General features: G+C 39.7%; 2 protein-coding genes across 2 annotated transcripts in view; one reads left to right on the forward strand and one right to left on the reverse strand.

Annotated features, from left to right (window-relative positions):
- The window catches only part of TERF2 (telomeric repeat binding factor 2), a 22,682-nt gene continuing 7,446 nt past the window's right edge, over positions 1–15,236 (forward strand). The window contains exons 1-6 of the mRNA XM_008139958.3: positions 1–433; positions 541–636; positions 1,297–1,427; positions 11,205–11,291; positions 12,363–12,509; positions 13,761–13,867. Of these exons, the coding sequence (XP_008138180.2) occupies positions 70–433; positions 541–636; positions 1,297–1,427; positions 11,205–11,291; positions 12,363–12,509; positions 13,761–13,867 (932 nt within the window). The 5' untranslated portion in view covers positions 1–69. The remainder of the gene's footprint in view (positions 434–540; positions 637–1,296; positions 1,428–11,204; positions 11,292–12,362; positions 12,510–13,760; positions 13,868–15,236) is intronic.
- The window catches only part of NIP7 (nucleolar pre-rRNA processing protein NIP7), a 24,445-nt gene continuing 17,810 nt past the window's right edge, over positions 8,602–15,236 (reverse strand). The window contains exon 5 of the mRNA XM_054709949.1: positions 8,602–8,639. Coding sequence (XP_054565924.1) covers positions 8,613–8,639 — 27 coding nt within the window. The 3' untranslated portion in view covers positions 8,602–8,612. The remainder of the gene's footprint in view (positions 8,640–15,236) is intronic.

Genomic DNA, 15,236 nt, shown 5'->3' on the forward strand with positions numbered 1-15,236 from the left:
AGGGGGCCGGGGCCCTACGGTCCTTTCCCACCCAGAAGCCCGCAGGCTGCACGGAACGCTGTCTGTATCATGGCCGCGGGAGCCGGGACAGGGGGCCCCGCTTCCGGCCCGGACGTTCTGCGTGATCCGGCGGCGTCACAGTCGAGGAAGCGGTCCGGTCGGGGGGGCGGGGAGGCTGCGCGGCGAACGGACGCGATGGCGGGAGGAGGCGGGAGCAGCGACGGCACCGGGCGGGCGGCAAGCCGGCGGGCGTCCCGCAGCAGCGGGCGGGCTCGGCGGGGGCGGCACGATCCGGGGGTGGGGGGCGCGGGGGAGGCACGGCTGGAGGAGGCGGTGAACCGCTGGGTGCTCAAGTTCTACTTCTACGAGGCGCTGCGGGCCTTTCGAAGTAGCCGGTACGGGGACTTCAAGCAGATCCGGGACATCATGCAGGGTGAGGGCCGGGCCCGGGGAAGGGGCTGGGCGGGGGGAGGTATTCTGGGGCCGGGTGTCGGGGCTGGGGGAGGGGGATCGCCGAACCAACGTTGTCTTCTTTCCCAGCTTTGCTTGTCAGGCCCTTGGGAAAGGAGCACACCGTGTCCCGGCTGCTGCGGGTTATGCAGTGTCTGTCGCGTATTGAAGAAGGGGAAAATTTAGGTATGGCAATTTTTGTGTTATTCTCCGGGTTTAGAGTTACTCTGTTACCAAATTTACATCCGGGACTGGAGGATTCGGGATTGAGGTGCGCTGTGTTTGGATCAGTGGTCGTTTTCCTCCTAGAATGAGCATGCTCTGGGCTCTAGTTTTTCCAGTTGATGAGATTCTCTTGCCTGCTTTTCTGTGGTTTGCGTTTTTCTTTTTATTTCCTCCCACCTGTTTGTTGCTCGCCCCAACTTTGCTGTTGTCTGAAGTGAGTTATGTTAAGATGGCCACATCTTTTTCCCCGTAGTAGAGAGTTTTTCGGAGTAGAAGCACATTTTTATTTTCTGAATTGAACTTGAAAGCTGTTTAGCAAAACTGTCCAGTTTCTGGCCGCTTGTATCTGAGGAGGATGTGTGCATCTTGAAATTTGAGCTGCAAATGCATGTGCTAAAAAAATAATTTTTTACCTGTCTTGAAAAGTAAGCCATTTCAAATTCATTGACTTGAATTTGGACCCTTAACATGTTTGTCAGCCTATAGCGAGTTAGTCAGCAATTAAATGCAAATCTTACTATATTTGCATGTTTCCTGTCCATTAATATATGTATTTTTGGACATAACGTTTCTACTCTGGAGAAAATAGCTTTAAAGTGAAAACTGTGCTCTTTGTCCTAGACTGTTCCTTTGATATGGAGGCTGAGCTCACACCCCTGGAATCAGCTATCAATGTGCTGGAGATGATTAAAACGGAATTTACACTGACAGAGGCAGTGGTGGAATCCAGTAGAAAACTGGTCAAGGAGGCTGTAAGGCTCTATTTTTATTTTTTCTTTGAACAAAAATCAGAGGTCTTTGAGGATACAATGCATATCTTTTTGTGTGCGGTGGAGGAAAAATGGTGGAGAGAGAGCAAGTGAGCACACTCAAACATGAACATACACATAGATATTATCTCTTCAGGCAACTCCTTCTCAGCTCAGACTTGGAAAGAACCATTGATGGTAGGTGCTCAGCTTTTGTGACTTTGATGGTCTTCCTTGTGGCTCTTGCAGGAGGGGCCACGGTACATAGGAAATGGGTTGGCATTGAAGACTGGAGATTATTACATACCATTGCGGAGAACTGTGGAAGGGCTCGAAGTAACTGGTTTGGCCACCCTTCTATATAATAAAACAAGGAGAAGAGCTGGGGCCTTGGGAAATGTGGGACTCTGAGCTATTTCATGCAATTGCAGAAAGAGAGGCTAGGGAACATTCCCCTTGAATAGACACACTTTCAGAGGTGCTGTGATAATCAGCCAATTAGAAAAACAGTCATGGTAGAAGGCTTGCACAGGTAGTGTTCTTGACAAGAAAAAAAGCTAGTGGAGTGTCCAGGAATATGGGACTGTTGACTGTCATGGCTCAGGTAGCTTCAAGTAGTAGAACCTATTTAAAACATAGACGTAGCCTGGCCAGTGCGACTCGGTGGTTGACCCAGGAAGTCACAGTTCCATTCCAGGTCAGGGCACATGGCGGTGATGCAGGCTTGATCCCCAGTAGGGGGTGTGCAGGAGGCAGCCGATTGATGATTCTCATCATTGATGTTTCTATGGCTTTCTCCCTCTCTCCCTTCCTCTCTCTGAAATCAATAAAAACATATTTGGAAAAAAACAAACAAACAAACACCAAAAACATAGAATGGCCATGGGAACCAGTCAGAAAAAGTTTTTTGTTCTCCAATAACAAAGGCTAGGGATGTGGAAGCAGATTCAAGAGTTGGGGACTGAGGAACAACAGCTCAGCATTGCCTTGGTGATGGAAAGTAAGAAAACTGGTAAAAAAAAAAAAAAAAAAGAGTACCCTCTAAAAGGATGGAATTGGGTCGGGGGCTTGGGGAGGCTGAGGTTAAAGCCTTGCTTAGCAATGAAGACTCTCTGTTCCTTGGTGGTGTGCTGAGTGCTCAGGTACCCTGTTAAAACAACTAGTGTATGTGAGGTGCAGATATTTATTCAGTTAAGGACCTTGGAAGGAGCTACTTTTGCTCTTGCAAAGAAAGCTTAGATAATTCTAGTTGCAAGAATAGAATTTTGGTTTAGGTAAGTCAGGTTTGTGTTAGAGGGAAAATGCCAGAAAAGACATATTAGCAAGGGAAGAGAAATCCATGCTGGCTTTCAGAATAGCTTTTGAATGGAAAGAAACAGCACCAGTTCAGAGTAATTTGTGTAGCTCAGAGGTCCTCAAACTTTTTAAACGGGGCCAATTCACTGTCCCTCAGACCGTTGGAGGGCCGGACTGTAGTTTAAAAAAAACTATGAACAAATTCCTATGCACTCTGCACATATCTTATTTTGAAGTAAAAAAACAAAACGGCAAAAACACCCGCATGTGGCCCGTGGACCGTAGTTTGAGGACGCCAGGTGTAGCTGCTATTAAGTAGCTAGCTGATTGAGAAATGCAACTCCTTCAGAACACAAGGACTATAGATTTGTCTTCTGGGAGAAGCTTTCATCTTTCAGCTGTATATTATTTTAAGTTCATAGATCCTTTTGTTTAGGAGCTTCGTTAAGGAAAAATCTATTCGTAAAATCCAGTTAACCATTTTCTTATGTTGACACCTCCTTTCCATTTTCTACCAGGTACAAGATCTCGATATACTAAATTGTATTACTATTACTGCTGTGTAACAAATTATCCCAAAACTTAGCAACTTAAAATATTAAAGTATTTTCTCCCATTTTCCAAGAGTCAGGAATGGGGTAGCTGTTTAGCCTGGGTATTTCTGGCTGAAGGCTCCCAGGAGATTATGGTCAAACTGACTACTAGGGTTGAAAGATCTGTTTCCATGCTCACGCACACAGTTGTTAGCAGGACTCACATCCTCTGTGGCTATTGGTTGTAGACTTCAGCTCTTCGCCTCCCATAGGGCTGCTTACATCCTGGTAGCTTTCTTCCCCTGGAGCGAGTGATCCAGGAGAACAAGAGCCCAAGACAGAAGCTGCAGTCTTTTATAACTTAATCTCAGAAGTAACGTCGTATCATCACTTCAGGCATATGCTATTGGTCACACAGATCAGACCAACTGGATTAGTGTATAGAATGGGACTGCACGAGGTATGGATCATTGGGGGCCATCTTAGAGGCTGGCTATCAAAATTATCTTGATCTCCTAGTTATTAAATACTCTGTCACTTGTCTTTTTTTTTTTTTTAATCAAGTGAGTTATTTTTTTAAGTTAGATCTTCTCAGCGTATAGTCGGGATTTCTTGCAGGTCTTCAGGACCCTTTAACAGGTCAAAAACAATTTTCATAACTGCCAAAAACAGTAGTTGAATTTTTTCTGTGCATTGACATTTGCACTGATGGTGCAAAAGCAATGATGGGTAAAATTGCTGGTGCCTTAGCATGATCAAGGTAGCAGTAAATGATGTTAGTACTCCTTGTATTCATTGCCACATGCTTGCAGTTAAAAAAAAGCCAGTTTAAGAATGTCTTTGAGGAAGGAGTAAACATTATTAATTTTATTTCATCTAGACTCTTGAGCAAACATCTTTTCACTATTTTGTGTGATAAAATAAGCATTTTGCCTAAAGTATTTTTGCTGCAAACTTGATGGTTGTCTTCAAGAAAAGCCCTTGAGTGATTGAGTTGCAGGCTGACCTGGCTGCTTTTTGTTGTTAATCCTCGCCTGAGGATATTTTTTCCATTTCTTTTCATAGAGAGTGGAAAGGAGGGGGGAGGGGAGAAAAAGTAGAGAGAGGGCGAGAAGGAAGCAGGAGGGAAACTATAATGTGAGAGAGACATATCAACTGGTTGCCTCCCCCACACGCCCTGACCAAGGGCAGGGAGTGAACCTGCAACCCAGGTACCAGCCCTTGACTGGGAATCGAACCTATGACCCTTCAGTGTTGGGCCAACACTTTAATCATTGAGCAACACTGGCCGGGGCCTAGCTGCCTTTTTAATGGAACACCATTTTTACTTGAAGGAACTGACAAACTTTAGGTATTTGGCCGTCATTTTCTTGAGAAAGTGAACTTGGCACTTCAAGGAAAACAATTGACAGTATTTGTTACAATGACAAAATTCAAGCTTTCAAGTGAGTTTTGGGAAACTTGTATTAATGTGCTTGATAGCTTCCCAGTTCTTCAAGACTTTTCTGATAAGATTGATATGGAATTAACAACTGTGACTTTAAAAATATTTAAAGTAAATGGGTCAATATTTGGAAGATCTACATAATTTAATGAACCAATATTTTCCAGATGATCAATGCATTATATTATAGAATCATTCCTGGGTAAAAGATCCATTTAAAGTATAAGATAAACTAACACATTTTTATGTAACAGATTATAAAAAGTTCACTTGCCAAAGTTTGGTATAGAGTTGAAGAAGAAATACAGCCATAATTTTCTGAAGGGCTATTAAAATATTCCTCCCTTTTTCCAACTTCATACCTGTGTGAGGCCAGATTACTTTTTGTATATATTTCAACCAAAACAACAAAATGAATGCAGAAGCAGAAATGAGAATCGATCTTCTATTAAATCAGATATTAAAGAGATTTGCAAAAATGTACAACGCCACCCTTTGCATTAAACTTTTGTCTTAGAAAATATAGTAATTTTTCATAAAGATGTGTACTTTTGTTAACCTGTAATGAGTTTATTATTGTTTTTTAATGAATTAATATCTTTAAATTTCCTCAGTTTTATATTTCTAATGTGATGATTATTAATAGATATAACACATAAATAAAAGCTCTTTGGGATCCTCATTAACATTTAAGAGTATAAAGGAATCCCAAGACCAAAGAGTTTGGGAACTGCTTCTGTAAGTTAATGATATTGAGACATACTGGTTTTCTCTTCATCACTAGAAGACACTCCTCAGTTAATGTTTTTGTCGAAAACAGCAGCGAATAGCATGTATGGCATGTTTTGGGGAAGCATTTATTTGCTGCTTTTTGCTGTTGCAGCATTTTCTCCTGAACCTTGCTTTGTAAGAGCACTTTGATTTTCTTTTGGTGCTTTACCCCGTCTGAGGGGCTGGTGGATCAGACAAACTCTCTCAGAAGTTTAATTTTTGAAACAAAAAGCTTTGTCAAGGCTTTGAGCATGCCTGCTTTCACATAATAGCCTGGATTCTTTCTGAGTTTTCTTCTTTAGCCTTTCTTTACTTCTGTGAGTTTGGTTTTCTCTTCTGTTTGTTTTCTGTCTTTCCCCCCAAACCTAAGTCTGTCTCACCTCTATTGAAAATCTGTGCTTAGAATTTCCCTTTTGTTTAAGTTTGAAGAGACCACTGTTATTGCTTATATCCCAAGAACCTTAACAGACACATACGAGAAGAAATTACACTTATTTCTGAATACTCTCAAGTGAAAAAGCAATGGTTCATCTCTTTAAAAGAAATCTTCACCGGAAATTAATACTTAGTTTTAAAAGATAAACTCATAGCACAAACTTTGGAGGCAGACTTTTAGATTTTGAAAGCATTCCAAGTGTAAGTCCTGCACAGAATGTGTGGAACAACTCTCTGAGGACTTAGGAATATAAATGGTAGTAAGAGATGGGGGGAAAACACCAGCATTTGAAAGTCTACCAAACTGGTGGTGAGTAGTTAATCATTTTTTCCCTCTCCAATATCTTCCAGCCTGGACTTGAAGGCTCCTTAAAGCTGGAAGTGCACTCTAGGTGTGAACAGAAAGAACTCCAAGGGAGGTTCTCTCTGGTCTGAGGAGCAGGAAAGAGATCTGAGGGTCAGAGAGGGTGGGAGAAATTCCAGTTCTGTTTTTTCCTTCTCGTGCCCTAGCACTTAGGCAGCACTAGAGTAGTGGCAGCAGGGCAGGCACCTAAACTGAAGGCGGAACCCCTTTCCTCTTTAACCGTAGAGGTATGATCCTTAGAACTTGGAGCAAATTCCATTGCTTTTAAAATATATATTTTTTATTGATTTCAGAGAAGAAGGGAGAGGGGTAGAAAGAGAACTATCAGTGATTAGAGAGAACCATTGATCAGCTGCTTCCTGCACACCCACTACTGGGGATTGAGCCTGCAACCCAGGGATGTGTCCTGACCAGAAATCGAACCAAGACCTCCTGGTTGGTTCATAGGTTGACGCTTAACCACTGAACCACACAGGCTGGGCTCCATTGCTGTTTTTACTGTACATCCTGCTGCTGTAGGTATAGCCCTGGATACATGTGCAGTTAGTGTGTGGCACAGTGGGGAAACTAAAGCCCAGAAATGCAAGGCTGATTCAGTATTTCAAAATCAGTGTAATCCACCCTATTAATCTAAAGAAGAAAAAAATCATATCAGTTGATGCCAAAAATGTATTTGACAAAACTCAATATTAGTTCATGATAAAAACACTCAGAAACTAGGAATAAAAAGTAACCATAATCTGATAAAAGGCATCTACAAAAACTACAGCTATCATCATACTTCATGATGGTAGAGAAGGAATGCTTTGTCCTTAAAAATACAAAACAAGGCAAGGAATCCATTCTCACCACTTCCATTCTACATCATGTTAGGAGACCTAGCTAGTGCAGTAAGTTAAAAAAAGAAATAAAAGGCAACAGACTAGAAAGGAAGGAATAAAATTATCCTTATTTGCAGAAGACATCACCCTGTATACAGGGTGGGGCAAAAGCAGGTTCACAGTGTTCGAATGGAAAATAATACAATAATTAATAATAATATAAAAATAAACTCCCATACTCATAACTGTAAACCTACTTTTGCCCCATTCTATATAAAAATATATCCCATGGAATATACAAAGAAAGCTATACTAAGTAACTTTAGCAAGATAGCAGGATATAAGATCAACACAAAAATTAATCATATTTCCATACACTAGCAGTAAAGAATTTGAAATCAAATTACCAAAACAGTGCCATTTACAATACAGTAATCTCCCCCTTATATGTGGGAAATATGTTCCAAGACTCCCAGCAGATGCCAGAAACCTTGGAGAGTATTAAACCTCATGTATACTATGTTTTTTCCCTATACATACATACATTAATGGCATCTCTTTGTCACATCCTAATTACCATCATTACTACTTTGTGCTTTGGGGCCATTATTAAATAAAATAAGGGCTACTCGAACACAAGCATTGCCATACTGTGACTGTCAATTAGATAACCAAGACAGCTACCTGACTTAACAGACAGGTAGCGTGTACAACATGGATACACTGGACAAAGGGATGGTTCCTGTCCCTGGTGGGATGGAGCAGGACAGCCTGAGATTTCATCATGCTAGATGTCATCGTGCTGCCTAGAGCAATGGCGCAATTTAATTTATGAATTGTTTATTTCTGGAATTTTCCATTTAATATTTTGGAGTGCACTTGGCCACAGGTAACTGAAACGATTTTTGTATGGAAAATAATACAATATTTAATAATAATAAAAGGTGAATATGCAAATTGACCAAACAGCAGAACGACTGGACGCTATGATGAGCACTGACCACCAGGGGGCAGACACTCAATGCGTCAGTGCGCTCCCACAGCCAACCTCCCCCAGAACCTCCCACGGTCCCTCCCTCCAGCCGGTCCCTCCCCCTGGCCGGCCAGCCTCCCATATCCCCTCCCACATCCTGGCCAGCTGGCCAACCTCCTGCGGTCCCTCTCCCTATTCCTCCCTCTGGCGGGCAGGCCCTGATCAGCCCGGCCCCAATCAGGACTGGGTGAGATGGCCCCGATGGTCCTGATCGCTGGCCAGGCCTAGGGACCCAACCCATGCACGAATTCGTGCACCAGGCCTCTAGTTTAATAATAAGAATAAACTCGCATACTCACAAGTGTGTAAACCTAATTTTGCCCCATTCTATATAAAAATGGATAATAGGGGGACTACTCATAGCTCCCAAAAGAAAAATACTTAAATATAAGTCCAGCAAAACACGTGCAAATTGCTGATGAAAGAATTCAAGATGTATTTAACGGAAAGACATACCATGTTCGTGGATTGGAAGACTTTATAGTATATAGTTAAGATGTCATTCTTCTCCACTTGACCTATAGATTTAATATAATTCCAATCACAGTCTCAGTAGGGTTTTCTGGAGATACAGACTGATTATAAAATAATATGTTAGGGTAGAAGAACTAAAACAAAACAGTTTTGTAAGAACAAATTTGGAGGACTCACTACTCAATTTTAAGAATTACATTCCATGTAGACATGTAGATTAGTGTGGAACAGAAGAGAGAGTCCAGAAATAAACCCACACAAATATGACTTAGTTTTTTGACAAAAATGTGAAGGAAATATAATGGTAAAGGGATAGTCTTCAACATATAGTATTGAAACAAATGTTCACATGCAAAAAAAAAGGAACCTTGACCTAAAACTTAGCTTATACAAAAATTCATTAAAAATGGATCATAATCTAAATGTAAAGTGTAAAGCTATAAAACTTTCAGAAGAAAACATGAAAGAAAATTTTCATGTCCTAGCTATGACACTAAAAGAGGAAAAATTGACAAACTGAACTTCATTAAAATTTAAAACTTGTATTCTGAGAAAAATACTGTTGAGAAAGAAGACAAGCTATAGACTGGGAAAAAATATTTGCAAATTTTATATCTGACAAAGGACTTGTCTCCAAAGTATATAAAGAACTCTAGAATTGTGTACCTTAAATCTATACTGTATAATTTTGTTAACCAGTATTATCCCAACTCAATAAAAAGGAAAAATATATTTAAAGAACTCTCAAAAGAAAAAAACAACAACTCTATTTTAGTAATAGACAAAAGACCACCAAAGAGAATATACGGACGGCAAGTGAATACATGAAAAGATGCTCAACATCAGTCAGTAGGGAGATAACAAAGTAAAGCCACATTGAATACCAGAACATACCTATTAGAGTGGCTAAACTTTAAAAAGTAACACTTAAGAAGTGCTCGTGAAGATGTGGAACAACTGGACCTCTCCTACATTGCTGACGAGAATGCAAAATGGTATCACTAAGGAAAACAGTGTGGCCACTTATGAAATTATACATTTTCCATATGACCCAGCAATTCCACTTCTGGGTATTTACTGTAGAGAAATGAAGTTCATACCAAGACCTGTACATGAATGTTTTAGCATCTCTATTCATAATCACCAAAAATTGCAGACAACTCAAATGTCCCTCAAAAGGTGAATGAATAAACAAAACTGTAGTAGATCCATACAATGGGGTATACTGTTAAGCAATAAAAAAGAAGGAATTATTGGTAATGCAACAACATAGATGGATTGTAAAGGCATCATACTGAGAGAAGTAAGCTAGTCTAAAGGCTATGTCCTTTAAAAAATAAGCGCTAAGTACTGTATAAATACATTTATAACATTTTTGAGGAGTCCAGTGAAAAGATTAGGGATGTGGGATGAAGTGACTACAGAGAGGCAGCACAAGGGAGGTTTTTGTATCCTTGTAAGAGTCAATACTAGTGTTAAAACTCAACAGTCCACCAAAAGTTAATTTACTATATGCAAGGCAAATAAAATTTAAAAACAATAGCACCTAACTGACTTATAAAAAGTAAAATCTTTGTATTCAAGAAAGTATGGTTTTAGTGCTGTTTTTCTGCAAAAAAAATTTATGTAAAAGTGAATGTGATCATCTAATTAAAATGGACTTTGTACCTTCCCTGGGCAGCAAGAATTTAGGCTTATGCATTCAAGAGCATTTGACTAGTTTGCCCTGTAGGGCTGTGCTCAGCATGTTGACAGAATGACCAGAGATTAGTACTTAATGGATTTTCTTGCTATTCCTCCTACTCTTGTCTGTTTCTTCTTAAATTCTTCCCTGTGAAGATTGAAAATACCTACCTACGAACCAATTTTCCTTCCTTTTGTGTGTGAGGTATGTCTGATACTTCTCTTGAGACAGGATCGTTATCCTGTTAGATAATTCCATGTGCTCCCAGTTTTCCCCTGGCCTTTCTAATTAACAATAACAACAACAAAAAACACATTTTTTAAAATATCCTTTTTAATTTTCAATTTACGGTTAATTTCCCTCTACTATAGTCTCTTGGGTTTTCTTGTGTTTTTTTTACTAAAGGACTCTTCATTTTCTCTGGTTGTTGAGACCTCATTCTAACTGAAACTCTTTTGTGGCTGCTGTGGAGGAGCTGGGTTTTGTCTGTCCCAGTAATTCCTGCACATTTTAACTGGAATAATGTATCCTACCCTTTCTCCCTCCTTTACATCAAAGCTTTTGCATCTAAAAAGAACAAAACCAATTGTTCTGGGGACCTGGAATGACTCGAGTCCATTTTGCCTTTCCTTATGAGGCCCTATTCAAATTGAGTAAATGGTCTGTAATCTAGGGGAATCAGATTTTGCTGTAATAGGCATCTTTTTAAAAAATTGAATGTAATGCTGAAAATCTATACCCTATACACTGAAAAAGAGCTTACAGTTGTTCATAACGCTTGAACAAACATTAGTTTTTAAGTACAGGAATTTGAAAGAATGTGAAAAAATTCTTGGGTATGTGACTTTTTAGTCAAGCTTTGTGACATTTAATATTCTCATACTTATAACAACAGTTAAAAAAAGGTTTTTCCCCCCTTTTGTAGGCTGTCATTATTTGTATTAAAAATAAAGAATTTGAAAAGGCTTCAAAAATTTTGAAAAAACATATGTCCAAGGACCCTACAACTCAGGTAAATATAATATTTTGCTCCTAAGACTTAAATCCATTTCATTGTTGTTGTTTTTTTGTGGGAAAACAGGGAAAGAGTTCTTTGTTAGGAATGTTATATAAATATTCAGCACCTTTAGCATGTTGTCTTTTATATCCAGGACATTTTACTGTTAGATTGGCTTTTTAAATTTTATTTTTTATTACACAAATTTCCATAAGTCATTTACTTGCCCATTTATGTCTGATTTGTGGCAGAACTTTAAGTGATCAGCACCAGGTATCACACTATCAAGTTTTGTATCACTTCTAACTTGACCTAATGCTGCCTAAATGCTGATTCTGTAGATCTGAGAAGCTTTTGTAAGGACGTAACTCCTCTATTTTCTGGTGCCGAAAGCTCTGTTGATACCCTCTTCTTGCCCCCCTCCCCCTTATTTTTCCTTTAAATTTTAATTTTTGAAAAGGTAACATGTACATAATACAAAATTCAAGAAGTACAACCAGAGAGCTTGGTGAAACACTCTTATCTCTGACTCAGCCATCTCATTCCTCTCTCTTCAGAGGCCACCAGTATTTTCTGTTTTTATCTTTTCAGAGATATTCTGTGTATATGCAAGCAAATAAGTGTGCATGTGTCTGCATATGGATATCTGTATACATACATATCCATTCTTCCTGTCCTTCCAATATACATATGTGAGCATATTCTACACACTAATTTGAGTATTTTTGTAAATTGCTTCTTTCACTTACTCTAGCTTAGAGGATCATGCTATATTAGCAGATAAAGAACTTCTTTATCCTTTTTGTATTTTGGGTTTCTTCTTATAAGTTTAAAATCTATAAGTAAATGTATAAAGGCACTTTAGATACTAAGTTCTTCATCATTATTTTATAGCTGCATAGTAATGCACTGTGGCTGACCCATCATTTATTGACACATCCTTTGTAGTGGGCTCCCCTTCCTATGTGGGTACCAGTGATTTTCATTGAGAATGTTGTGAAATTTCTGACAGTGTTGTCTCAACTCATCATTGAATTTGTACTAGTGTTCTCCTTTTCATGTTGGCAATACTTGTCCTTTGTATAGAAACTGAGAAATGACCTCCTGAACATCATCCGTGAAAAGAACTTGGCCCACCCTGTTATCCAGAACTTTTCCTATGAGACCTTCCAGCAGAAGATGCTGCGCTTCCTGGAGAGTCACCTGGATGATGCAGAACCCTACCTCCTCACGGTGGGCCGTGGCCTTCTCTTCCCATAACCATGATATGGCCTTGAGGATGTGTAGGCAATTAAAAAAGGACAATTCTTGTTAGAAGTGAAAAAATAAATGTGTGGAAAAGACTTTGAATTATATCCACTATCTACCTTAATTAATTAAATGCCTTAAATATACAGAAGCAGAGATCCTGACAGAGGCAAATGAAACAAAGCTGGTCTCCCTTACTTCCCATTTTTACCTCCTCTACATGTGATTAATCTGTGTGGTTGATACAGGAGAAAATTCATCTTACAATTGATGGTGGTTCCCAGAGCAGATGAAATCTGAGTTAAATTGGGAGGAAGAGTGGTTTATTAGATGTGGTATGATGGGGTTAACAGGAAGAAGGCATAATTGGAGAAAAGGTGTGATTAGAAGTATAAGGCAAAAGAGGCCAAATGAAGACATTCTTTAATTGGATCAAAGAGATAAGCATAAAGAAGGGAAACAGTGAGGCTCAACACAGTTTGTAGAAGAATTAGAGCCCAGTCTCTCCTAGAAAGTGGACGATGGTAAGGGAAAACAGAGAAAGGGTTTTTCTTAAACTAGGACTTTGAGAATGTTGAAAATATGGCTCATAATTATAGGTGTACAAGACCTGTATTAGGATAATGTCAATGATCTTAGTAGTCATTTGGCAGATCTCAAATTATTTATAAAGCAGATTGTTTAGAATAATCCAGGAGCAAGTGTCAGGGTACTTGAGCCTGGCCTAGGATCCTTTCCTTTGTGTTCCAGGTAACTGGAAAATACCTGCCACTTTCTGTGTGAGGACAGAACTCTCAGCTCTTAAGACATCATTTGTCATTTGGCAAATTTGAGATTTGGCAAATCTCAAATTATTTGTAAAGCAGATCATTTGGAATAATCCAGGAGCAAGTGTCAGGATACTAGGAACACTTAATAAGAGTGTTTAGACTTGTGAATCAGATTCCCAAGAAGAGGAATGTGAAGTAAAATCACATAATTAAAGAATTTTTTCAATGTCAAGATGGGTAGCACTAAAATTGAGTTCTCCTTCAGCATAGAAACTATGAGCCATTTTTTTGAAAAAGAAAAGAAGGAAGTCTTGTAAGTTCTCTTGCTTTTTATGTCCTCTAGTTTATGCCTAGTCTGGATTTATAGGTGAACATGTTTGCATATTGCACTGGTCATGGTTAAAGAAGCAGAGAATTAATGAAATTCTGTGGCTTCCTCTCTCTGATGACATCCTTCCTTTCCCAGATGGCCAAAAAGGCTTTGAAATCTGAGTCTTCTGCTTCAAGTACAGTGAAGGAAGATAAACAGCCAGCACCAGAGCCTGTGGAAAAGCCACCCAGAGAACCTCCGAGGTGAGAGATGCCCTTTTGTGAAACTGGGTAAAATACTGGGGTGATCTGTTGGAAACACAGTCTCCTCCACAGAGCAAGCTCAGTTAGTATGTCCTGGTGATTTGACCTCCTAACTTGTTACTGGGTTGCTCATACAAGACACTGTGGAGTTACAGAGCACATCTGGGAAAATGAGAGTACTGGAGACTGGATGTCAGATCCCTGACAGAAATTCCTGACTGGCTATCCCTCAAAGGTTCTGTCCTCCTGTTTCTCTTTGCCTCACCCATGTTTACTCAGCACTTCCTTGTTGATATCTGATCTGTTTAAATAGAGTGTTCAGACTGTGAATCAGATTCCCAAGACCAGTTGTGAAAGCAGGGGGTCACAAATTTAGATGCCTTTGGGGGCCTGGTGGGAAATGTAAAGGAATGAAGTGGGTCTAGGGTAATTGAGGGCTTGGAGAGTAAACCAGGAGGGCATGCTTTTCAGCCTTGTGTGATTATTGCTGTGTGACTGTCCAAGGATGCCCAAGTTTCAGTTCACACTTTTGTGTGATACATACAATTTTTTTTTTAGCTTTCTCAAAAAAATATTTTTAAATATATTTTATTGATTTTTAACAGAGAGGAAGGAAGAGGGATAGATAATTAGAAACATCAATGTAAGAGAAACATCGATGAGCTGCCTTCTGCACACCTCCTATTGGGGATTTGCCCGCAACCAAGGTACACATGCCCTTGACCAGAATCGAATGTGGGACTCTTCAGTCCCCAGTCCGCAGGCCGACACTCTATCCACTGAGCCAAACTGGTCAGGGCTAGCTTTCTCAATTTTTGAATGTTGGTAGTTATCCAGTTTTTAAAAAACACTTGCATAGGTTAGGCAAAGACACCTGTCAGCTGGGTTTGGCCTACTGGCTGCCAGTTTTCCCTCTGCTAACAGTTTTTACTTAAAGCACACTAGCTATTCCAAATGACAGATGAACTTCCTTTTGAAAAGGCAGTTTCTTGTTGTTCTAAGATTGTGTGGCACGCTTCTTACTCTGAGATTTCTCAAGATCTCATTCACAAGTGTATTGTAGGAGAAAATGGGCAGAATGGAGACCAATCTTTCACTTTTGTCACATGAGGATTGGACTAGGACAGCTGGAAGGAGAGTTTATAGACTTCAAGGTGAAATTGCTGGATTATCAGTAAGTTGTCCAGATGGACTTATATTTGTCAGACACTGTGTAAAGTTCTTACATAATGGAAAACACTGCTGTAGTGCATACAGACTAACAGGTTCGATCACATACAAGCTACAGAGGTCTCTGTAGTATCCTTGGCCCTAGTTCCTTTAAGGTCCTCTGATTTGGAGTTTAAAATCCATAGTTCAACTTCAATAG

The sequence above is a fragment of the Eptesicus fuscus genome, chromosome 21 (assembly GCF_027574615.1).
Source record: "Eptesicus fuscus isolate TK198812 chromosome 21, DD_ASM_mEF_20220401, whole genome shotgun sequence".
In the NCBI taxonomy this organism is placed as follows: Eukaryota; Metazoa; Chordata; class Mammalia; order Chiroptera; family Vespertilionidae; genus Eptesicus; species Eptesicus fuscus.